General features: G+C 47.8%; 1 protein-coding gene across 1 annotated transcript; it reads left to right on the top strand.

Moving 5' to 3' along the window:
- Nucleotides 1-3,052: 3,052 nt before the first annotated feature.
- LOC144720745 (neuromedin-K receptor-like) lies at nucleotides 3,053-21,005 on the top strand. Its single transcript, XM_078597772.1, has 5 exons — nucleotides 3,053-4,992; nucleotides 13,886-14,080; nucleotides 18,617-18,767; nucleotides 19,459-19,655; nucleotides 20,345-21,005. Exons 1-5 carry the CDS (start codon nucleotides 4,517-4,519, stop codon nucleotides 20,688-20,690), a joined length of 1,365 nt encoding a protein of 454 aa, XP_078453898.1. The 5' UTR covers nucleotides 3,053-4,516; the 3' UTR covers nucleotides 20,691-21,005.
- Nucleotides 21,006-25,463: the final 4,458 nt, after the last annotated feature.

Consider the following 25,463-nt stretch of genomic DNA (forward strand, 5'->3'; position numbering starts at 1 on the left):
TAGTGTAACGTGATATGGTGAGAACATTTCAAACGTTTTTTGACTGAAACTATCACAGGAACAGCTCCACAACTGTGTTCATGCCGGTACTTACACTCTGTGTGTCTGTTCTTTGATACGCAGGACGATACAACTTGTATTCGTGTAGCGTGTGAATGCACCTTCACCTAAAGATGGTGAACAGCAGACATGCACATCGAGGGAACCACATTTTGGGGAGATATAAACACCTGGTAAACGTTTGATAACGTTGATGAGTCACGGGCAGAAGATAAGGATGCGTTAGATGTATCAGAGGCTTCGCTTATGCGTCGCGACCCAAAAACAAACTTGAGATACTGTATAACAAAAACGATTATCAAAGATTACGGATGTGTTGGCAGCGCTTTGCAAGCACTTCATAAAATGTAAAATATATATATATATATATACAAAATGTGTCATTCACACTACCCTATGACAGTTATACTACCACGTCGGCTGATGTTTTGGACATGGCACTTAGTGCACAGAAAGTGTAGAGAATGAATGAGTGGGTGTCGGTGGAGATTGCGCCTCACATTGTTGGGAGCCTGAGACAAACCTGGGCTTTCTTTCTTCTTAAAAGAAGCTGACAAGTGAGCATCTGTGAATGGGCACGAGTCGTATTATTTTCATAGACAGATACGAACATTGCCTAATACTGCACATTACATGTTCACTTCTAGCGAAGTATCCTGCTCCTGTGCACCTTTAACGATAAACATGATGTCTAGAATTTCGATTTAAAGCTTTCGTGACTGCAGGGATTCATCTTCTTGGTTCTTTCGGTAAAGTCACAACATAAATTATGTTTATTTTTATAATTTTATTATTTCCCTTCTACGTGACTTTACCGAAAGAACCAAGAAGATGATGTCTCGAAGTTGCGTTTGCTCCCTGAATCCCACGAGTTCCTGTTTCCCTCTCTCTCTCTCCGTGTATTTCCAAGTGCTGTCAATCTATCACAATCATCATCCTCATGGGTCAGTAAAATACCACCACCTAGTGAGGCTGCACGTATCACCATAAAAAAAACATAGATTTTTTTTTATTATCGGCTCAGAACTACACAACACATGTTTTATTTTTCGCTGAATGACGATTAATTTAAAACGTCAATGCTGACTTCCCTTTAGAGTGAAATACAATGTCAACACATTCGTGGTAAGTAGACCTGACTAGAGGCGTGGGCGAGGGGGACATTTGTTTTATTAAATGCAATAATTGTTGTTATAATTATTATTTTTAAAAATGTGTTCTTACATGATCGGGGCCTTAACCAACAATTTGTACCAGGGCCTATACTGTTATAGGCTTGCGTTATTTGACAATGACCCTTTTTTATTACCTTGTGTGTATTAGTCCGTTCCATATTCGTCTGGTTTAAAGCTGTCCTCGTTGGCGAGCCTGGCGAGGTTGTATTTGCGTTGATGCGTCATTGCACAAAAAAGGGACACCTGCCGTTGTGGCAATGCGTTAGCACCCTAGACTTGCAACCCAGAGACAGCGTAGGACAATGGGGCGATTCTCGTTATCCCCCCCCCTCCTCCCCGCCTCGGTCTACCCAGCAGTATAAATTGGGCACACCACAGTTAGTAAATTATCGGGTCAAGTTTGATGGAGAAAAATTGTCGTTAATTTCACCTCCATCAAGATGCCTGGCCGGCGTGTGAGAACTGGGCTAATCATGATGTCGAGATGGGCCACTCTATAGCTGCCTGGAGTGAGTACGAACTTGCAGGGTTGTGCCCGTACCGTTTCACCACTGCATTATGCAGTCGCTTTGTTTCGCATTTGTCTTTGTGTGAAGCTGCACAGAACATATCAGCGGAGGCTCGTGTTTATTTCGTTATTTTATTTTGCTCGGGTGCTCCAATTGCGGTCCAATTTTGCTACAGGCATCAAGGTCACATCGCTTCCAAAGATACTTTTATTTAGCATAAGCTAAATAAAAAAGTGTTTGCCGCATATCAATCAAACTTTATAGCTGATTTGACTGAAAACATTTTCTTTTTAACACGATTCGTTTTAAGTGTGTGTGTGCGATGGGGGGTGGGGGGGGCATGCCACGTTAATGTGTACACAATGCAGCCAATGTTAAACATGCGTTAAACAATTCACGGTATGAGCAGCAATACGATCTGTGTCCGTCCATCATCACGCCTCCTGCTAAGGTTGCGACTTCCATCACTGAATGAAACCTTTTTGGCTCGCCATCGGGACGAAGGCGACCACTGCGTCGCCACACGCTTTCAGATGCGCTACTGCGGCCGTCTGGAACGCTCTTCTTACCGATATCATGACGCCACTAGAGCTGTGCACGTTTAAATCAAGATCGAATCCTCAATTTCTTAAGAACCGCTTTTTGTGTTTAGTTTGTTGTCCTTCTCCAGCACCTCCGCTGAACACGGTGGGCTACGTACGGTGTGAAAGAGGTTCAACATACGAGTACATACATACACCTGACATTAAGACGCGGGGCTGAGGTTCCAGCTGGGGGGGGGGGATGGCTAGCCCACATATCCATTCCGTCGCTTAGTTGCTATTGTACCAACCATTGTTTAGACTTAGAATTTAAGAGGAGAAGGGGGGGGGCTCTACCCCTCCCCCCGGAATATGGATTCCTTCTTCATATGGCTGCTTCATCAACGAACAAAAAAAACGCCACAACCCTCACTCACTCTGGCAGTGGCCCCTGGATGCGTTAGATTTATGAGCAAAAAAATAAAATGTTAAAAGGATTTTATTTTTTTTGTTTGGGGGGTGGGGGTGGTGGTGGTGGTGGAGAACGAGACGTGTTTGGCGGTGACGCGGGGTGGCGTCACCGAGCGCGCAGCATAAAGCGCGGGTCTCGGCCCCCTTACTCCACCTCCCCGCGCGCGGCTTCCAAGGCGCCACGGTCGCCGCCGCTGCTGCCGCCTACAGCAAAGAGCCACTTCTTCTGTCTCTGCTGCTGTTTCAAAGGGCAGCAGCAGCAGCAGCAAGCAGCATCAACAGCAGACAGTTATACGAGCAACAGCAGCAACTAATTTCGTTCGCTACGTGTCTGAGCAGGGTGTGTTGCTGCTGTCTGAGCAGGGTGTGTTGCTGCTGGCGAGTTAGCGAGCCGGCTGCGTTATTGTTGAGAGATTAGTGTTGTTAAGTGCGGGCAGGAGTTCCGAAGCTAAATGCGTATTGCGAGTGCCGTGCGTGAGAGGGGTGCAGCGACTGGCGCCGTGGTTATTGCACTGCGCTTCGAACCCGACGATCTGAGTTCCGATTCCAGGCCGCGATTAACGTCAGCGTCGAGCGATTTCTGAACAAATCCTGGGCGTCTCTTAGATCGACTCGGCCGTGAATGAGTACTCAGTGCTGAATGTATAAACGTTAGCACTGGGGAGACAAAGGCGGCCGGGTGTGGTTCTGGCTACACCTCACACGTCGTGCGCCGTGTTCACCTTCATAGGTAACAGCACTTTCCGTAACAGCCGAGTAAAGACTACAGGGGGTAGGCTGTCTTTGTCTGTCTGTGTTTGGTGTGTTGATCACGAAGGCATTTAGCGCTGAGCGAGCGGTACTCGTGTTGCGTCGAGCTGGGAATCGGTGACTCCTTCAAGACAATCCGGCTCGTATTCTCGAATCTGGTACGAACTACATCAGCAGCAGCGGCAGGATCAACACCAATCATCAACAGCCATTACCTTGCCAGACTGCTCCTCCCACGTGGAAGCTATCCACGCAGCCAGCGCGCAATCATCCATATCGCTTGCCATCGCACCTTCGGACAACACAACTTAGCAACGTGACACGCTTGTTTAAACACACCACCGTCTCGCGTTTAAGTTAACATCCTGCATCGATTACACACACGCGCGCAAAAACAATAATTGGTGTGAGACCTATACTGCATAATTAGAGAGTAGTAGACTCGTTTTCGGCAGTGTTAATGTCGGCGATGATAACCGCCCGCCGTTGCGCGCTTAAACATGCGTGGCGGCACTCGTGTGACAGCTGCACTTAATCACACGCGTCCATCTCGGCACGGCCGTATTTTTCAAAGAGCCACCTTCCTACCCGTGTGTTGAGAGACGCATGTCAAGTTTCGAGTAGCACGCCCGGCGGTAGATTTTGCTCGGATAATTTTCCTTATTCCGCGATAGTGAGCGACTGAAATCAATTCTCTTGGTGTTCGGCGAGATATGTAAACATTTGGCACGCATATTCAGTAGTCGAGTCCACGAGTATAACTATTTTTTTCAAATTCCAAATTAAAAAAATCGAATTTGGGCATCGTCCAAAAAAAATTCCGGCCGAGAGGATTGATGATTGGTTTCACTTCGTATGGGGGCGGAGTGCAAGAATCTGTCTAAAGTTCTAACCGCTTTACAAACTTCTAAGCGCTTCACAGCACAACCCCCGCGTCAACCTCGTCACCCCCTTGCCCGTTGAGTGTGACTCTTCAGCCGATTGACAGAAAGCGGTCGCTGCTTGTAGGAGGTCCAGCAGTGGAGAAACCATGGAACTCCTCGTGGCGTCCACCGCTCTGGGTTTGGCATCTCAACCGAACGTCACGTGGGACCCCGCCGACTCGGCGAACGCGTCGAGCTGGTCACACGACCCGACCTCGCCGTCGTCGCCTCTCGTCAACGCGAGCACCGGCGGGGCCACCAATCGCTTCGCGCAGCGCCCGTGGCAGGTCGCGCTGTGGTCCGTGGCCTACGGTGGCATCGTAGCCGTGGCCTTTTTCGGCAACATGGTGGTCATCTGGATCGTGGTGGCCCATCGTCGCATGCGCACCGTCACCAACTACTTCTTGGTGAACCTGGCGGTGGCCGACTCGGCCATGGCCGCGCTCAACACGAGCATCAACTTCGTGTACGCGGTGCACAACGACTGGTATTTCGGTGGCGCCTACTGCCGCTTCCAGAACTTCATCCCCGTGGCCGCGGTGTTCGCCAGCATCTACTCCATGACGGCCATAGCGGTGGACAGGTAACGCGCGCGTGATGTCGGGGGGTTGATGGTGGAGATGTCATCCTTGCCACGCGCATGCATAACGCCAATGCGCGCATAGCCTGCGCAAGGCTGTCCGGGGCAAGTGTTGTTTTGAGAACACCCCGCGGGCACGTGCGCATGCACTCTACACGCGCACGCACCTGAGCACACACACACACGTGCGTACACAAGACATACAGACAGACTCACTCAGGTACGCACACTTACATACACAACAAGCACGCGCGTCTACACACGCACCGTGTGTTCATTCAGCGAGATCGATTCACGTTTATCTGAACCTGTCGCGGGCCTCCCGTAGGTCGACTCAGCCTCAAATGAGTGGCTGTCGATGATGTGTGAACGTCGCCGGCCTCCAAAGGTGCTCGTTAACAGCACGCAACACACACGCGTGTACTAAAGACAAAGATCGCCCGTATGGCCTTCACATACCGTTGGGGCAAGTGCTGTTAGCGAGAACCTATAAAAGACCGGCACGGCACGCGAGGGGGTGGGTGGCCAGCAACCACGCCCCGGCCGCCTTTGTCTTCTTGGTGGAGATATTTGCATACTGCACCAGGTACTCATTTGAGGCTGAGTCGACCTACGGGAGGCCAAGGACCGGTTGAGATAATCGTCACCGGTGATGGCCGTGAGCGGGAATCGAATTCTGGTCACCGGGTTCGTAGCTTAGCGCGCTAACCACTACACCACCGCTCCCTGCGAGTGGACTAAGATCCCCGTGTAGCCTGTAACAGACTGTAGGAGCAAGTGTTGTTAGCGAGCATTTATAAAGGCCGGCACGGCACACGAGGGGGTGGGTGGCCAACACCACGCCCGGCCGCCTTTGTCTCCCTAGCGACGATGTTTACACATCGCACCAGGTACTCAATTTGAAGCTGAGTCGACCTAGGGGAGGCCCAGGACCAGGTTCAGATAATCGTCACCGGTGATGGCCGTGAGCGGGAATCGAACCCGGGTCGCCAGGTGCATAGCACAGCGCGCTAACCACTACACTACCGCTCCCCCACACACACTCATACACACACTCACACACACACGCGCGTCCCACCACTACTCATTGTACCGTATTGACCCACCAGTGCGACAGTGTCGCCCCACGCTGTTTCAGTCGAAATTTGAATACGCGAAAAAATCGACCTCGTTTTACTCACGTGAAGGTGTCATCAAACCACGCGTTAACAATGCACCCACCCACACACGCACCCACTCAACACACACACACACACCTACCAAACACACACACATACACATCCGCACCCACACACACGCACCTACCAAGAACCCGCACACGCACGTGTCGAATTCACAGTTCACACGCCCAAGTCGCATTTTTTTTTCTTCCCACCGACAATTTTTGTGCTTAAATGTTTCTACACATCAGCAACGCCACCGCCGTTTAAGACGAAGGTGCTTCAACTCCGTTGGAAACCGACTCGCTGGAACTGCAACGCGCACTCGCAACACCAGTACGCCGAGCTGACGCACACGTTCTCTCGCGCGCGCGCATCCAGCACGCACAGGGCATGCGTAGAAACAGACACACAAATAACTCACGTGCAGCTCGATGGGAGCTCGGCACACGCGCTCGGCATGCGACCAAAGGGATGGAGGGACAATGGCGATAACTAGGATAATTATGATAGCAGGTGGCGTGTCCTTTCGTAACGGGGAGCAGGACCGGTTTTTTTGTTTTAAACCGCTCAGAATCTAACGTACGTCCAAGCGATGGGTCCAAACGGATGCCCACAGTTTGTGCTCCGCTTGCTGACACTTTTAGAAGAAATCAAAGGTACTCTCGGTATTTTGCGACCAAACTCATGCAAGTTTCCACCACCACCACCCCCCCTCCCCGAGTGCCTAGCGAAACGTACGGCAGCCGACTGCCACCACAAGCGCAACGACGAACATCCTGCGGTTTGTGAGCGTGATACCGCGCAGCGAGATGCCACAGGGCGGGTGCGCATCTGGCAGTCATCCCGGTTCACCAAGAACACCCGGGGTCTGACATCGGCAAATGGCGGTGACATTGCAGTGGATGTTGCTTGTTCGTAATAACACGGGCCATGAATTCCTGTTCGTCATTTCGCCAGAGAGTCCATCCTCGTGGCTCCGAAACTCCGATTTATCCTCGTCACATTCCATCTTTTTTGACGAATTGTTCACTGACGAAGTGCGGTGTTGTTTGAGCAGAAGCATCCCCGGCTTATACCTTTAGAGAATAAGACGTAATCCGATTCACTTTAACACTGACTCTGGCTATCCATCATACGAACCATCGATATAATAAATCACATTGGACTTACTGAGTAATGGAACGCCCCCCCTCTCCCCACGTCCTCCCATCCGACATTCCCCACCCAACTTATTTCACGGAGGTGACTCCCCAGGCGTGTTTCCAGAAACAGGAATTTGCTCCAGTGGTTGATGGGCTCGCTAAAGGCTGTGGGTTGGATGAGGATTAATATCAGCGTGGCCGGTCAACATAAACAGGAGGAAACTGGGCTCGACTCGAGGGTTTTTCGCAGCAGCGAACCACCGCGCGCTGCGTGGCTCAGCCAATGTTGGGTCAATCCTTTCGCATTAACTGCGACTGATTCTGCGAGGTCGTCGTTTTAAACATATCAACAAAAACATCTCTTCAAACTAAGCTTGGGAAGCATCGACGCAATTCGCTGTGTTCGTCTTTAACACGCGGTCACGATAACTCTGATAAGGGTGGTCCAATAAAAACAAATACATAGATTGAACTTTAGTATAAAGCACTAAAAGGAATACTTGCAAATATGCAGGAGCAGTTTCCCTGCCGCCGATAAATCAGAATCAGAGTATTTATTTATTCTGGGGGAATCCGATGAGCTATGAAGCTCTTTTCACAGATGTCCAGTAGGGGCGGGTAAGAACGTTACAACAACAAACAACACAAAAACACGATAGTAGTGCAAGTGCAATAAAGGTTAACAAATCAGCAAAAACACATACAAATGAAACTAAACCATCCCCATCCTACCAGGCAAAGCCCACCGAGGTAGTAACTTGTTTTTCAGAAGCGACCTGGCTACGAATGACAGCTCAACAAAGTGGCCCCATCATTTGAACATTTGTAACAGCGAAATAATCTAAATTATCTCAATACTTTTGAGAATAAACGCACGTTGGAAAGTACAGTATTATAGAATCCATGTAAATGTGTGACCGTTCTTGGTTGCTTAATGAATTGAAAGCCTAAATGCTCGTGGTTTTTTTCCTTCCGCTCTGCAACCAGTAACATTTGTATCTACCTATTTAACTTCCTCTGTAATTTTTCGATTTAAAGCTGTCGTGAGTGCAGAGATTCATATTCTTGGTTCTGTCGGTAAAGTCACTTAGAAGGGAAATAATAAAATAATAAAAATTAAACAATTAAATTCTCACGACAAGAAAATGTTCTTGCTGTGGTTTTCACACCTGATGATGATTGCTTGTGTTGCAATCGAAACGTCGTGAGAATGTTATTGTTTTATTTTTTTTATTTCCCTTCTACGTGACTTTACCGAAAGAACCAATAATATGAATTCCTCTGTAATGTTCCGCCATTTCCGACCGCTTGAGCTTTTGGCTGGACGCCTCCTGAACAAGAGGTCCTCAGCTCGCCGGCTTCTTCCGGCGTGAATCAAACGTCCGTATCGATATTTCTGCGATTGCCCCATCGGTTTTCAGGAGACGGCCCCCGCTAGAGAAAGCAGATACTTAATCGCGGGCAGCACTTGAAAGTGCCACTTTCGATGTCCCGAAGAAATATCAGACACGCGTCACGCCACCTCGGCAAATCGCCCCCGTCGTTGGTGAGGAGTCGGACAACTCTCCTTTTTTTTCACCCAGAAAAAAACATTCTGACCGAAAAGAAACATTCATCACGAAGCTTAAAACATATCTGGACCCATCAGTAGATTTTGGAGAACATGACCCACACTCACCAGCGTGGTAAAGGTGGAGCAGTGGTGCAGTGGTTAGCGAACTGTGCTGTTAAACCTAGTCACCTGAGTTCGGCTCCCAGCAATAGCTAGTATCAGTGGGGGAGTGATACCTGAACCAGTCCTGGATCTCCCCCCCCCCTTCACCAACCCGAATTGAACAGTGCGGTGCAGTATGGTTTTAAACAAAAGCTCATAACCAACACAACATAGGACGATGCCTTGATACAGCAGTTAGAGTTAGGCAGGCCTTCATCTGGCAGCGGATTAACAGAGACTGCAAATTACTGTTATTAAATCGGGTGCAAGGAACAACGCAATGTAATACAGAGATTAAGCAGTTACCACTGTAGGCTCGCACACCTTGCTCGCAAAGCCTTCTCTATCTTTTATATTTAAAAAAATACGGCAGCAGCTACAGCAATTACATAATAAAGCATATCCCTGCCTCTCTGATCACTGCCTTTCATCAAATACCACTGTCATTCAGTGATCTCATTGAACATGAATCAAAATAATGTCCGTGAATAGAGCATAATATAAGTGGCTAACTGACATGGACATTTTCATCTTTAAAGGTTTAGGTAATAGCGAGTGAATTAAAAGGACTGCACAAATAGGGCATCCATGTAATGGCATTACTGGAGTGACCCATGGTGTGATTAACATCCCATTGGGTGGTGCATCTTGGATGAGTCACAGATTACAGAATGTCGCTCTAGCGAGCCCGGTTTTGGAATCTTGCCAATGTGAAGTCTAATGTATCGACATAGTTGAGGGCATAATTGCGTTGGTACTATTTACGCGCAGTTTTTATTTACAGGCCAGCGAGTCACCTTAAAACGTTCCTGTTCTGGTGAGAATTATTTGTTGAATGACCATTTCATCTCACATGCCAAGTTGCAGGATTTTTTTTTAAACATACAGAAAAGTTAGGGGCAGTGAGACAGAACCGCATAAGAGAAGTGGTGGCTTTCCTGAATCGCAATGTGAAGTGCTAAGCAGCTGTCTGAACCTTATATCCTTGATCCGAGCTTTGTAGAAAAACTCCAAATGTGCCGAAAGATAAGGCTAAATCAAATATAAGCGAAAATGATATTCTTTATATGGTGTACTCTTGCTAAATACATCTGGTAATCTAGCAACATTTGTTTACCAGGCCTGACTGCTGTTGAGACCCATACAGTCAAAACCAGCGCCGAGATTGCTTTCTTAAACACATTCTGCTTGATAGTTTTGGTCTGAAAAGCCAATATGTCGATAGACTCAAAGCAATATGTTGTATTTTATGTGGAGATATACAATGGTTATATTTCCTTGTACCCATTAAGCTAAACGATGCATTTGCCTGGTTCCATATACAGCTAAATGCTTTTATTTACCCTACTAAATGTTAATGACCCTCTTACTGTGTTCTCAACAGGTGATTAAATATTGTGAAGCGATGGCTCGGTGCCTTACAGAGGAGGGCGTTCAATTATTTAATAAGTGTCATGCGATTCCAGTGGGATATGTGTATCGGCTTTGAAATGAAAAGCTGTATTCTCTGTAATTCCTCCAGGTTATTTTCGTGGGGTATCCATAACTGTAGGAACAAGATTATCCCCCCCCCCCCCCTTTAAACGGTCAATGTCGCCCTACACCGTCAATACCCCCCAGGCGATTTAATTGGAGAAATGCGTTCGGGTCCAAACGGTTGAAAACCTCTGCACGCGCCTTTTCACTCACACACTGAAGCCACACGTGACTGGACGCGCAACCTACCGATGCGCTCCCCTTAACACCGAGTGCATTCACGTTTCACTTCTTGTTACCACTTAAACTCACTGCAGTGTGCCGTGTGAATGTTAGAGGTCGCTAAACACCACCGGCTCAGCATTTCATGAAGCCCCAGCTGCCGATGGGTGACGAGCCGCAGAATCCACAGAGAGGGCCCATCTAAAAAATCCACGAAATATATTTTATTTCGGTCTCAAGCGGAGGCTCTCGAAACTGGCAGCAGGCTCGACCCTGTGGGAGTGAACCCTGGCGAACAGAATGAACGAAAACGAGGCGTCTGCAACAGACACATCGTCTCGGACCCCCCTCCACCCCCCGGCTTCCGTCTGTCCGGAAAACTCTGGACCACACCCAACCGCACAAGGACATCACACGGGTGCTGTGCCAAACTCATGCACATTGGGGGAATTGGGGGAATTAAAGAGAACCCCCCCCCCCCCCCCACGGTTGCAATTACGACTCCACGCCACAAACCATGGACCTTATCGTCAACCACCGCAGCACAACATTGCTCGACGGAGGAACGGAGGAGCTCCACGCGGCATCCACAAACGTCAGCAGTTGGCTGCATAAGCTGGATCCAAGCATCTAAATTGCTTTTTGACCTTTTTCTCATTCAGCCACAAGTGAGAAAGAAACGTTTATCGTTGTGTGTGTGTGTGTGGTTACCAACGTGACCAGGGTTTACTCCTTTATGGAATATTTTCTGGGACCCCCAACAGTCAACTCCATGCCTCCGATTAGCGTGGTTGACTACGTATGGTGCGAAAGAAGTTGAACATACATACACAAGTCCACGCAAGTCGGGGGAGAAATATATTCTGGAGCTCAGCACTGGACAGCTCCAGTTGAAATTAAGCAATGCGTATAACCACGTTTTAACATCACACACGGTGTAACAATCCAAACGCATGTCTGTGTGCCTTGTAAAATATATTACTGACCACAATGGACCTTCGACTCTTTTTATCAGATGTACACAATGCTATTATGTAATGACAATAATCACACAATCTTATATGTACATGTATAAAACGCCTCGCACAACAGGTTGTCTTGCAATCTAAAATGATAAAATATGTAACACTACAACTGTGAAGCAACAGGGGAGGGCAGTGATGGCAATATATATTTAAATGAGATAGTACTTTCAGTAATCACACTTAATTTTCATTCAGAGTACATACAATTTGGATAAAGTGATTATTTAAACGGGGTGAGTGACCGTTGAGACTTTCAGTATGCTTGCCAAGTGAACCCTGGGAAACTAATGGGAACGTGAACAAAGCAGGCACAGCGAATCATAATCAGACATGTTCTATCCACCGCTGGATGAAGGCCTCCATCATCGTCATACGATGCCACAATTCGATCTCGCTCCTGCACATCGCTGGAGCGCCGCTGTGGCGAAATGTTAACTCCCTCGCCTGGTATACAGGACGTCGTGGCTTCAATCCAGACCTGCTGTATATTTGGAGTTTGCATGTCTTTCTCCCCGTGGTCTGGTGGATTTTTCTCCGGGTCCTCGGGTTTTTTCGTCCACATTTAGAAACATCTGGTCAGAGTATTTGGCTGCTAAAAACGACTCCACATTATAAGCCACTTTATTTGGCTTTTATTTGTGGCCAGGTCATGTCTCATAAAGATCCATATAGCTCAGTGGGCCTCACCTGGTAACATGAACAAAAAGAAAAGAGTCGTTTAGTTTAGATTTAGCTCAACGCTCTATCCCTATGGTGGTCGTTCCCCATTGTGGTTGCCATTGTTATTTTCAGCTTCGTCCATGGGCCATCATCCCATGTCGCAATGTGTCCTGCCCTTGTCCACTTGCTTAACATGCAACACGATGTCTCTAATTTCCATTCGTTCACCGATCCGTGCGTTCTTCTTTCTGCCTCTGAGTGTAATTCCCGGCATGCATCTCTCCGCACTGGTTTGCTCAATGTTTCATGTTCTGAAGTATGGCCCGAGGCAATGTGATTGCACACTCGTGAAATAATGTCATCCTGTTAAAACAATCAAGCCTTTCTCTGATATGCTAATTAAGAATTTCAAACGTAGTTACAAATACAATATAAGCAGCGAAGTAAAAAATTAAACCCTGAAATTAGACGCGATGTCGTACAGAATATTCACAGACACATCCAAAGTTTCCGCACAACTTAGTATATCTATATTATTTGGGTCTTTCGGTAAAGCCACGTAGATAGGTTCAAAGAAAATAACAAAAAACTACGACGTTTCGATCGCAACACAAGCGTTCGTCATCTCTTCTTGAACTACGATGTTTCGATCGTAGTTTTTTGTTCTTTTCTTTGAACCTATCTATGTGACTTTACCAAAAGACCCAAAGAAAATGAATGCCTGCAGTCACGAAAGCTTTAAGTCAAGATTTGACTTAGTATATCACCAAAGCAAACAATGATGGCACTCTACACGAGTTGAACGTTATATGATTAAAGTTCATGTGTGCTACTGCCTTAGATTCACACCAGAGCAATAGCCTCACACAGAAACCCATTGACTCATACAGAGACCCATACACACATTTTATTTTCATTAATTTTGATGTTTTACCTACGTGACTTTACCGAAAAAAAACCTAAGAATACTCATACAGAGACCCATACACACACAGATACCCATACACACACAGAGACCCATACACACACACAGAGACCCATACACACACACAGAGACCCATATACACACACAGAGACCCATCGACTCACACAGACTCATAGACTCACACAGACCCATCGACTCACACAGACCCATAGACTCACACAGACCCAAAGACTCACACAGAGACCCAAAGGCTCACACAGACCCATAGACTCACACAGAGACCCACAGACTCACACATCAATCATTGAAAGTTAAGTTCATGTGCAGTACTCTGTGCAATTGTGCTCGTTTTTTACACTTCTGTTTTACACTACAGTAGCCAAATTAGTTTTAAACTCGTGTGAGTCACAATATCAAGTAATACATTATTACTGACGATGATTATGATGATTACAATCACGGGGTTGGGGGCATCACATGGGCCACAATGCCCCCTCTTCCACACTCGCACGCATCGCCTCCTCTGTGCCGCGTGACCCCCGTTGAACCCCGGCGTGTTGCGTGTGAAGGTACATGGCGATCAGGCACCCGCTCAAGCCACGCATGACTGCGCAGAGCACCCGCTTGGTGATGGCCGGCATCTGGGCTCTTGCCATGTGCCTCTCCCTGCCGCTATCCATCTACTCGCGCGTCGAGCAGAGGTTCGGCCGTTTCGTCTGCCTCGTGGACTGGCCCGGGAAGATGGGCGGCGACAGCCAGTTCATGTGAGTCGCCCCGTTTCATCTCGCGCGAGCGCTACTGGGGGGGGGGGGCAGCCCCCCTAAGTCGCGCGGTAGGGGTGATGTGACGATCACGTGATCTCGTCAAGCAGCGGTCTTCCTCGCAGCGGCGGCTTTTGGCTGGCCCATCGAACAAAGACGGCCATGTGCGTCTTGCGCTTTCAGATGCGCTTCTGCGGCCGTCTGGAACGCTCTTCTTTCGGATATTAGGGAAGCCACTGCGGATATGCACTTTCAGATGTAGATTGAAAACTCATTTCCTTAGATCTTCTTTTTGTGTTTAGTCTGATGTCATTCACCCTGCACCTCCGATTAGCACGGCTGGCTATGTACAGTACGAAATAAGTGCAACACACATACGTACGTACCTTTCACAGCTTTCACAAACCAGCTGACCAGCACACACAGGCACGGTGGCACACCTTGCGTGCCCACCGAAGCAAATGGGCACTCTGACTCCACGTCCAAATGCAATTCTGATAACGCACCAGCATTGCATTTAATCTATTACAAAGTAGTTTATTTTGGGGGGGGGGGCGGGGGGACCCTCAAAATCAGAGTCCCCTGGCCCGTAGCCTCGAAAGCCTCTGCGCTAATCCGGCGGTGCCTACAAGTTGTCCTTAGATCCAGCTTCTACTGCGGTACATGGTTCCGTCGATTGGCAATCATAAAGTGGGAAAGACCGGGTGGTGAGCTCCCCCGTACTCAAGAGACGGGGAGGTGTCGCAATCGAAGGAAGGGCTTCGAAATGGGAATAAGCACGCTGGCTTTGAGAGGGGGTCGTGAGGGTTTGCGGGCGGAGGGGATGGTGAGAGAGTCGGTGCGCGAGGAGGGGTGTGAGAGAGAGTGAGTGAGGAGAGGCAGGGAGGAGGGGAGGGAGGAGTGGGGAAGGGTCACAGCACCTTATAAATCCCTAATGGGTGGGTGTCAGAGAATCAGACACGCCACTGTCAGCAGCAGTTTGCAATTCCCTGTCCGCATACACAGCCAACCCCTATACCCAGCCACCCCCCATACGCGGCCAGCCCCCACAGCCAACCCCTATGCCCGGCCACCCGCCAGACGCGGTGTACGACCCATTCATACTACGGGGTTGACTTGGGATTTAAAAATCAAAGAAGTTTTCCCCATTGAAAGTTGCCCGTTGTTTTCAAATGGTGCACAGCTAGATCAAATCGAACCAGCGACCTCTGGATTGCAAATGGAATGTGCTAACAACTGCACCACGACAACATCCCTTGATATTGCTATGGACATGAATATAAGACTCCATCACCAGTTATGATTTGCAATGAAGCTGCCTGCTGCATGCAGTGCGGTGCTCATGGTATGTCGTGCATGTGGGTACCCTTCCAAAGAAAAACAAATTGCCACGAGTTCATGAAATTGGCATCGTTACGTAAGAAGAACATACATTCACACATACAGCGGTGCTTTTTCAAACGACCACTTTTAATGGCGTGTTCATCAAGCGCGGCGCACAAGCTTGGTCACGGGAGCAGAGAGCGGGTTAATGAATTTGTTTCATAATCTACTCTGAATTACTATTCAGCCGTGACACAGGCCCCGCTCTCGGTGATTCCGCTGGCCTGGATGCCCCGCATAAAAAGGAAACACTCAACGTGATTTATGCTTCAATGATCATTGATGCCTTCCACATCTCTTATTTACAGCCCCTTGATCCAATTTGTGAAAATGCCACATTCCTGCAACAGGGACGGAGTTTCTCCAGAGGACGACCGCTGTTTGGATTACCCTACAAAGTGGTACATATTGTAGCAACCCCGCCGTGGGGATGATGGGCTGAATCAACCCCCAAACCGGTGATTTGAACTTTGCAACATTCCCATTGCAAGCCGCTCGCTCGCTCAACAGTTAAGCCACAAGAACGGATCATAAAAGGCACCGTGGGCGCTAAGATAGATTGAGGCTGTTTGATCAGATGCTGTTCACAGAGGTGCAAATAGGTGCGTAATGAAATAGGCGGTTGAATTTTAACAAGGAAAACCTACGCTGTTATTGAGCCAACATTAACTTTATTTTCCCACAATTTTAACCCCCATTGTGCATTCAGCATCGTGTCACGAAATGAAGTCTTCATTTCTCGCAGAGCATCGCAACCCTTTGTGTCAGAGAACATCCCACGGAGAGGACATTCACAGAGCTACCTCCTGAGATGCCTTCAAGTGAACTCTGCTCCAGCGTTTCCCCCGCTCGCTCTGCATATGAGAGCGATGTTCCTCGCTTGATATTCAAACCAATAATTTTTAAATCATCTCAGAGCTGGAATTTTGCCAATGAGCAAATCAAAATGTAATGGGATGCTATTTTTGTGTGCAGTCATTGGTTAATTGTCATTTTTTTGGTTGTTGTTGTTGTTGTTCGTGCCCTGTGAAGTGTTAACCCATTGATTGTATACCTTCGAATGTCAAAGCATCGACCTCGTGTTCAAAACTGTCAATTAATCATTCTGCATTTTCATTCGCAGTGAACGATGTAACATCTCCCCTCAGGTGCTTTGCAGGTCTCGTTTTAGCAAAGCAGCCTGCGGCTAAATCTCATCCACCCAGACACACCGTGCATGTTGGGGGCGTCATATTAGCGAATGTTTCCCGGAGGTTACGGGTTAGATTGGAAGATCTGATTCGCAAAGTTTAACCCTCTTCTTTCGGCAGGGATAAGAGAAGTTCTAATGCACTCTAACTATATTTAATCTGCGCGAATACCGGATACTGACGCGGCACTGAACCGTTATGTTCATACGCTGCCGTGTATTTAAACAACTCATCACATTCCACACAAAATGTGTCCGTTTAAGGCCGAGTCATTAACAAACGGGTCGAGTTTTTATTTTTATTTGTTGTGCTCCACTGCCAAATCAGTATCTTCAAATAATTTGTGCACGCTATGTGAAAGTTCAGTCATGAGCATATATTTTCGTAGTCTAATAGATACCGTAATTCTGAAAAAATAGTGATGTTTGCTGGACATCTGTGAGAAAGAGCATCCTAGCTCATCGGATTTCCACAGGATAAATAAAGATGCTGATGTTTATTTGTCCAAAATACCGATGGCCTTTCTTAGTCATGATCTTCCAACGTCGTGACTCGATCGTGTGTGAAAATATAAACTCGAATATCGGGGTTCGTGACCCACACGGGGGCTTTGCGTGGGCTTTTCATCGGGACACCCACAGTGAAATGCATTAATTCTAGATTTGAAGCTTTCGTGACTGCAAGGATTCATACTCTTAGGTTTTTTCGGCAAAGTCACGTAGGTTAAAAAATAATAATTGAAAAAATAATAGAAATAATAATAGAAATAAAATAATAGATCACGACGTTTTGGAGGCAACACAAGCTTTCGTCTTCAGGTGGAACCGTCACAGCACGATTGCTGTATCAACTCACAGCACAATTGCTGTATCAAGTCAATCTTGATACAGCAATCGTGCTGTGACGGTTCCACCTGAAGACGGAAGCTGGTGTTGCCTCCGAAACGTCGTGATTTATTATTTTATTTCGATTATTTTTTCGATTATTTTTTCTATAATTTGTATTACTTATTTTTATTATTTATTTTTTTCCCTACGTGACTTTACCGAATAAACCTAAGAAAGTGAAATGTATGTTGAACTCTTTCCCACCGTACATAGCCCACCGTGCTAATCGGGGGCGCGGGGGAAGGACGCTTCAACATCTATGCTCCTCCTCGCTATTGCCAACCCGCACTGACCAGCGTTGTGACGTCTAGTCACAAATAATTCCCACAACACGGCCTGGGGAGACTCTCATCCATCAGTGGATTGACAAAGAGCTGCCACGTGTACCAGAACCAATGGGAGTAGAGCAGTGGGGTGGTGGCGGGGCTGCTAATGCCGTGGGTGAGGGGTGACGTGATTGGTGTCGTTGCCGTGATTGGATGGGCTGACTGACGGTGGACTGGACTGATCTTTTTAAATCCTTTATATTAAGTTCTCTTGCTTGCTTGCTTGCGCGCTTACGACCGTGCAAATCTTTCGGTTGTTTTTAACCCACTTCCCGTGATCCAATCGAGCTGACATTTTGCACACAGACTCGTTGTGCGTGACAATTAATTTTCGTGAAAAAAATTCCATAACTTTACACTTTTTAGGAATTTGTTTTTAATATTTAATTACCAATTGCTTAATGGTGGCAGGCAATCATCTGACCCATAGGTGCAGCCATCTCAAGCCAGAGGACGAGAGGACTCTAGCCGCCACGCATATAAAGGATTTATAGTGAAAAACTTTGTTTTTACGGGTTAATTTTTATCCCGTCCTGTTGTTGAACTCGTCAAACTCGAATGTCTTCACTCCTGTACCTTGGAGGGTTGGCTGCTGCTGGCCCTTCAACTAAAAACTATTTCAACTAAGCTGATTGGAGGTGCGGCGGGCGGGCGGGGGGGGAGAAGGACTCTTTAAACCACCCGGATGCCTCCTCGTTGATACCAAACAACTGTTTAACGCCCGATGACTCGCTTGCTCACCGTGTCCCGCAGATACCAGCTGGTGGTGATGACCCTGGTGTACGTATTTCCTCTGCTGGTGATGGCCGTCACCTACACGATAGTGGGAGTCACGCTCTGGGGGGGGACCATCCCTGGCGATAGCTCGGATCACTTTCGGGAGCAGCTGCGATCCAAGCGCAAGGTCTGCGTTGCAAAGGCCACTCACGAAACGCACGGCTCGCAAAGACAGAGGCCCTCCGTGTGGCCTTAACAGACCGTTGGGGCAAGTGCTGTTAGCGAGCACCATTTAACACACACAAACACACACGCCACCACAATTCCGCGTCAAATGATGGTTGGGAAAAATTGACCTCTTTATCGCCTTGAACATCCTTGACTGATAGCCGTCGGATCGATTCACTGCTCCAAAGGTGGCCTTTGATCAACAGATAATTAACGATGATGGTGACTGGTGATGACAATGATGATGGATTTCTTTAATGGATATTGGCAGTGAACGACACGCATAAGAGCAACCATGATGATGTTTTGAACGCGATGTTTATAACGCAATCGTGAATTGTTTCCATGACATTCAGGCCATATCTGCTCTCAATGTTTTACAGTAGATTAGCCAGGACCACCCTACTCATTACTCTGTGCTTCATTGAGCATGAAGGGCTGCGGAGTAGCCGCTCATTACTCAACGTCTCGTCCCCCCTCCCCCACGATCCCTACGTCGTGCAGCATCAATCTAGCGGGGAAAATAATGAACATTGAGGTGACACAGACAGGTCCATTTTTCACCCGAATGGGGGAGGGGGAGGTGATGGCGGAAAGAAAAAAAAATCACCCAATGACCGAGCACGTTGCGCTGATTTGCTGACCCCCAGGTAGTGAAGATGATGATCGTGGTGGTGGTGACGTTCGCCGTGTGCTGGATGCCCTACCACGTCTACTTCCTGCTGGGCCGCACGCTCAATCGAATCTATCACAGGAAGTACATCCAGCAGGTGTACCTGGCCATCTTCTGGCTGGCCATGAGCTCCACGATGTACAACCCCATCATTTACTGTTGCCTCAACAGCAGGTGAGGGGTATAAGCAGAGAGTCGACAAAAACTGCCGATTAAAATGAGTTGAGGACGATTTACCTTTTTTATGTTGAGCAAGGTTTCGCAGTGAATGCACGAACATGTATTGGGGAATATGCACAGAACAAGCATTCGCTGGCCAAAAATGAGGACAGCCCTCACTACGGAATATATTTCAAGTGCATATGCATTATAAAGTGGTTTATAAACAGATTTCAGATTCGCTGATGCCTATTCAGGTGACCTGCATAATAGGGGTGAAATAATTTATCAATTCAAATGTGCCTAACACGATATATGCATCAAATCATGTATAATTGTCATGGGTTCCTGTGACCCCTGCAGGCACTAGTGGTGCTATACCATTCACAAAACTAAAAAGAGAATCAATTATTGAATGTCAACTGTGAACCTGAATTATGAAAATGTATCGAATTTCCCAGAGGGAAACTTGATCCACCCCCAATCTGTGGCATTCTAATTGACTCTAACCCCAGGTCAAGGTGAGAGAGGGTCAGGTTAGCGAGAGTGGTCAATGCCATACGGTCACTTCACTTGTGAATATGCCGCCCTCCTGTTCATGAATGATTCAATGAAAGGCACGAGCGGCAAACGCTCGCTCACGCTGGGGGCCTTGTCATCTGGCTCATCTCCCTCCCCCCCACCACGTGCGCTTCTGTGGCCAGGTTTCGCACGGGCTTCAAACGCGCCTTCCGCTGGTGCCCGCTCGTGCGCGTGTCCAGCGACGAGGCCTTAGAGCTCTACTCCACCAAGTCGCGCCGCACGCGGCACAGCGTCATGATGTACTCGCTGACGCGCATCGACACGAGCGTTCTCACCTCGCTCGACTCCCAGCAATTGCAGCAGCAGCAGCAGCAGCAACAGCAGCAGCAACAGCAGCCGAAGCAGCAGCAGCAGCAGGAGCAGCAGCAGCAGCAGACGCACGAGGCTCAACGTGAAGATCGACCGTCGGGAACGCGCCCGACTCTCCCGGGACCTGGGACCAACGGCCACCCCAACCAGTTCGCGTGATCGATCAGGCCGATCTTCGTTCCGTTGGTTCGTGGTGGCGCTCGTAGTTTTACATCAGCGGGAATCGCCAACGACCGACCAGGGAGACGTACTTACATAGAGACAGACGTACATACAGACAGACAGAACGCACACACGCACGCATACCCACACACACACACACAAAAAAGACCAGTGCCAAGCCTGTTCTCACTTGATTGCCGTGAACAAACCCAGCTACAAGTGTGGCTAAAATGAAGTGATCCCGGCACTGGGCCGGTTAGTAAGTTGACAAGGCAGATGATCTTCTTGGTTCTTTCGGTAAAGTCACGTAGAATGGAAATAATAAAATAATAAAAATAAAACATAATAAAATAATTATCACGACGTTTCGGCCACAACGCAAGCAGACGCTGTCTCCCCGACAGACCTGGTCTTCACCTGAGGACGGCTGCTTGCGTTGTGGCTGAAACGTCGTGAGAATTATTTTATTATGTTTTATTTTTATTATTTTATTATTTCCATTCTACGTGACTTTACCGAAAGAACCAAGAAGATGAATCCCTGCAGTCACGAAAGCTTTCAATCGAAATTTAAGGCAGATGATGCTCACTCGCGGCGATGAATGAGGGTGGCAATGCGGTCCCGGTTTGGCTTAACCACTGAATCTGTAAGGGAGCAGCGTCGGGAAAGTCTTCTGGCCCTGTGAACCCCCCCCCCCCCCCCCATTGATCATCGATGCCAACGCTGTAAAGTAGCACATCAAAACGACGACGGAGCGAAAGCTCGTTGCTCCGATGTGCGTGTAGTTTTTGTGTCATGTTTTGGGCAATTGCATTCAACGTTACAGACACATTGCGGCCGTCGCCGCAATATCATGCGTTAACACATAACGTCTCGTGTAACATAATACACACCATATTTTGAGTGTTGCCTCTGTACGGGGATGAATATAGTTCCATTTTACAGCTTTTAGATTTTTTGTTTACACAGAGCGTATAAAATTATCGATGGTTCTATGATAACGTTGCTTTTAGATATGAGTGTGGTGTAAATCTTGGGTAATATAAAGAAATGTTACGTGCCAAAAGCTTACAAGAATTGTGCATCTGTGAAATTATTACAAGTAAAATGGCTGTTCTTTAACAAACGTTGCAGTTGTTGCTCAAGTCTGTTTCTCCTGAATGAATAATCACAAACTTATTCTTTCTAACCAAGGTTAAAGCCCATTTTGACCAAGTCCCTCCGACCAAATGTATCATATACCATCTGCACCATCACAGGACGCCAATTTAAATAGAGCCTCGCAGCTTATTGAGCCCTTCCTGCTAAAAGAATGAAATACAAACTATATGAATGACTTTGGATGCACCCAATCTCGTGAAACCTAGGAAGACAAGCAGGCCTGAGCCTGAATAGTGCTAGGATATGCGACCGCGGCGCATAACAGGTGTCATAGGTTGCTGCTGCTGCTGCAGGGCAACGTTGTTGGCAGAGGAACGTGCAACAAATTCCATCGTTGCACGTATGTATGTTGAACTTCTTCTTGGTTCTTTCGGTAAAGTCACGTAGAATGGAAATAATAAAATAATAATAATAAAACATTATAAAATAATTCTCACGACGTTATTATTTCCATTCTACGTGACTTTACCGAAAGAACCAAGAAGATGAATCCCTGCAGTCACGAAAGCTTTAAATCGAAATATGTTTAACTTCTTTTGCACCGTACATGGCCCACCGTGTTAATCGGGGGTGCGGGGGAATGACGCTTCAACATCTGTACTCCTCCTCGCTATTGCCAACCCGCACTGACCAGCGTTGTGACGTGCAGTCACAAACAAATCCCACAACACGGCCTGGGTAGACCATCATCCATCAGTGGATTGACAAAGAGCTGCCACGTGTACCAGAACCAATGGGAGTAGATCGGTGGGGTGGTGGGGGGGTTGCTAATGCCGTGGGTGGGGGGTGACGTGATTGGTGTCGTTGCCGTGATTGGATGGGCTGACTGACGGTGGTCTGGACTGTTGTTGAACTCGTCAAACTCGAATGGCTTCACTCCTGGACCTTGGGGGAGGTGGCTGATCCTGGATCTTCAGCTAAGAACTAAACTAAGCTCTTTTCATTTTACCAGGTAAGGCCTACTGAGCTATACAGGTTTTTTTTTCAGAAGCGACCTGGCCACAAATGATAGCTCCACGTAATGGCTTATCGTGTGGAATGTTATAGGAGCCAAAAACTCTAAACGCATGTTTCTCAATGGGGAGGGAAAACCGGAGGACCCGGAGAAAAAAAAATCCACGCCACCACGGGGAGAGAGACGTGCAAACTCCAATCATACAGCGGGCGTCGGGGGATCCAACCCACGACCTCCTGCACACCAGGCGAGGTACTTAACATCTCGCCACATTGGGTCTGCGCCGTGCGGGCTTCTCGTGCAGAGGCGTGGCTCGGCAGTTTGGCGCTGGGGGCAAGGTTCCAACCGCGCCCCTTGCCTGCTGCTGCTGCGGAATGGGCACCCACACCATCAACATCTTGACGCACTGACCCCCCCACCCACACTCTGTTCGCTTCCTTTCCAAAGAATTCGACAAATTTCGGGCAGTTGCCCCCCCCCCCCCGCATCGGCCGCACCCTTGCCACTTCACTGCAGTAGTTTCGCTGTCCCCCGACCCCCCCCCAAAGTTCGTTGCTTTTTGTCCGTTTCCGTTATCGCCTTGAACATCCTTGACTGATGGCCGGATCAATTCACAGGTCCAGAGGAGGCCTTTATTCAACAGATGATGCATGATGATGGCGACTGGTGATGATGGATTTGTTTAATGGCTATTGGCAGCGAACGACACTCAACTGAGAGCAAACATGATGTTTTCTTTGTATGATGCTTATCACACAAATCGTGAATTGTTTACATGGAATCCAGGCCGTGTCTACTTTAAATTAGCCAGAACCTTTCTGCCCCAAGTGTTCTGTAATTTATTAACTGTCACATTTAAATGATGCTGTCACATTTAAATGTGACAGCATCTCAACGCGCCGTACATCACAGTTAAATGTGACAGGGCTTAAGCCCCAAATTTATGCAAATCCTTAAATCCATTCCGTGCTGCACTATGAATCCGGCAAGCTGGGTTTGAGTGCTGGGCGCGGATGACATCGCCAATGAGTGCTACCTGATCAAATCTTTACACCGCCACCTCCTTCCTACTGACCAGCACGGTGAAGTATGGTTAAACATCCTTCATGATCGACACACGTGGGGTAAGCCATTCAGCTAGCAATGGCATGGCAAAGGGTCGTATATTATAATTAATTATTAAAACCAAGGTTAAAACAAGAAAATCAGAAGCAAAATCCGAACTGCAACACAGAGCTTGCTAGCCACGACGGCCTGGGCTTATAACGCAATTGCACTCAAGGCCACCCGAAAGGTGGGGTTGGCAAAATAAACATTTTGCCATGGTCCTCACACAGAGCAGGACTCCACAACGGGCCTTTGAATGGTGGAATGAACGGGCCCCAAGTGCCATTATTCCCTACGCCTTCAGGAACCTCCGTGTGGCAACGAGACCCTAACCACTGCACGACTGCTCCCCTCAATATAGTTCAAGACAGTCCCAAGTACAAAAAAACTCTTGATATCCTGCAAAGCTGTTCTGTATTAAAGACCTCATTGTGCCTATGAAGCCAATGGTGAAAGAAAGTAAGGGCCCGTTCTGCACAACTTCAAAAGGTTATAGAGGGTCTCATAAAAGCTTAAGACATAATTAAGCTGGGGCACATGGGGCATTAAGCAGCGTGTCCCAAAAGCTGCTCAAAAATCACAAAACGCCGTTCAGACTTAAATAGCTTTGCACTGCACGGGTGAACCATTGGGCAAATGCCCAATTCATATGAACCTACGTTATCAATAGATAGCAACAAAAATTGACCGAGTGTGTTTACATTTTTCACAGCCAAGCATCTGGCATCTGTAATGCAACAAAGAGATGGTGCCATGACGTAATGGTTAGCACACTGGACGTGCAATCAATGGGTGCACCACGGTTCAACAGCAGGTCACGTGGTGGGTTAAAGTGTGGATATTCGTACCTCTTTCACGACTTACGGCCAGCGTGGAAAACTTGGCCAAAAACACTCTCCAGAGGGTCTCTCCCGAGGTCTCTCAAGTGGTCTCTTCTGGAGTGGCTTGAATAGATCATTGCAGGGCTGCGTCTTTACCTTTCTCTCAATGTAACCCATGATGCATACTGTAGTTTATACTGGTAGGAACCCACTGGTTCCACCAGCCCACAGGGGATTATTGTGTCCGTCCGTCCGTCGTGCAGGTAGGGGCTGGGTGGGGAGGGGAGGGTGGGGAGGGGTGGGTGGGGAGGGGCTGGGTGAGGAGGGTGGGGCTGGGTGGGGGGTGGGAGGGGTCGGGCTGGGTGGAGAGGGGCTGGTCACCCTGTGGTGCCCTTAAAAAAACTCAACACCTACTCACGCCGGCTTGTGCCCGCCCTCACAGTCGGGCATATTTGCGGAATACACCACGCCGCCATTAACCCTGGCCATTGACCGAGCAACCCAACGTTCCTACCAGCTCCCTCCGCAGGAATGTGTTACGAGTACAAAATTATAATAAACTCACTACATCATTATAACATAATAATTATATTGAATAAGTTAATCATGTGAGCAATGGCCCATTTTGAGATGCGCAATGTACCATTACATCGCCATTCCTTACCGACAGAATCATCTCCTGGTTCCGTAAATTAAATTGGTTGCATAAATTATGTTCTAAATCTG

This window comes from Lampetra planeri, chromosome 9 (assembly GCF_965212315.1).
Source record: "Lampetra planeri chromosome 9, kcLamPlan1.2.h2, whole genome shotgun sequence".
NCBI classification, from domain to species: Eukaryota; Metazoa; Chordata; class Hyperoartia; order Petromyzontiformes; family Petromyzontidae; genus Lampetra; species Lampetra planeri.

What these genes read in the sequence shown, in the direction of transcription:
- LOC144720745 (XM_078597772.1), top strand. Translation starts at nt 4,517, where the DNA reads ATGGAACTCCTCGTGGCGTCCACCGCTCTGGGTTTGGCATCTCAACCG. An exon ending in AGCTGCGATCCAAGCGCAAG is followed by an intron (nt 18,768 to 19,458) that starts GTCTGCGTTGCA and finishes GCTGACCCCCAG; the next exon opens with GTAGTGAAGATGATGATCGT. An exon ending in TACTGTTGCCTCAACAGCAG is followed by an intron (nt 19,656 to 20,344) that starts GTGAGGGGTATA and finishes TTCTGTGGCCAG; the next exon opens with GTTTCGCACGGGCTTCAAAC.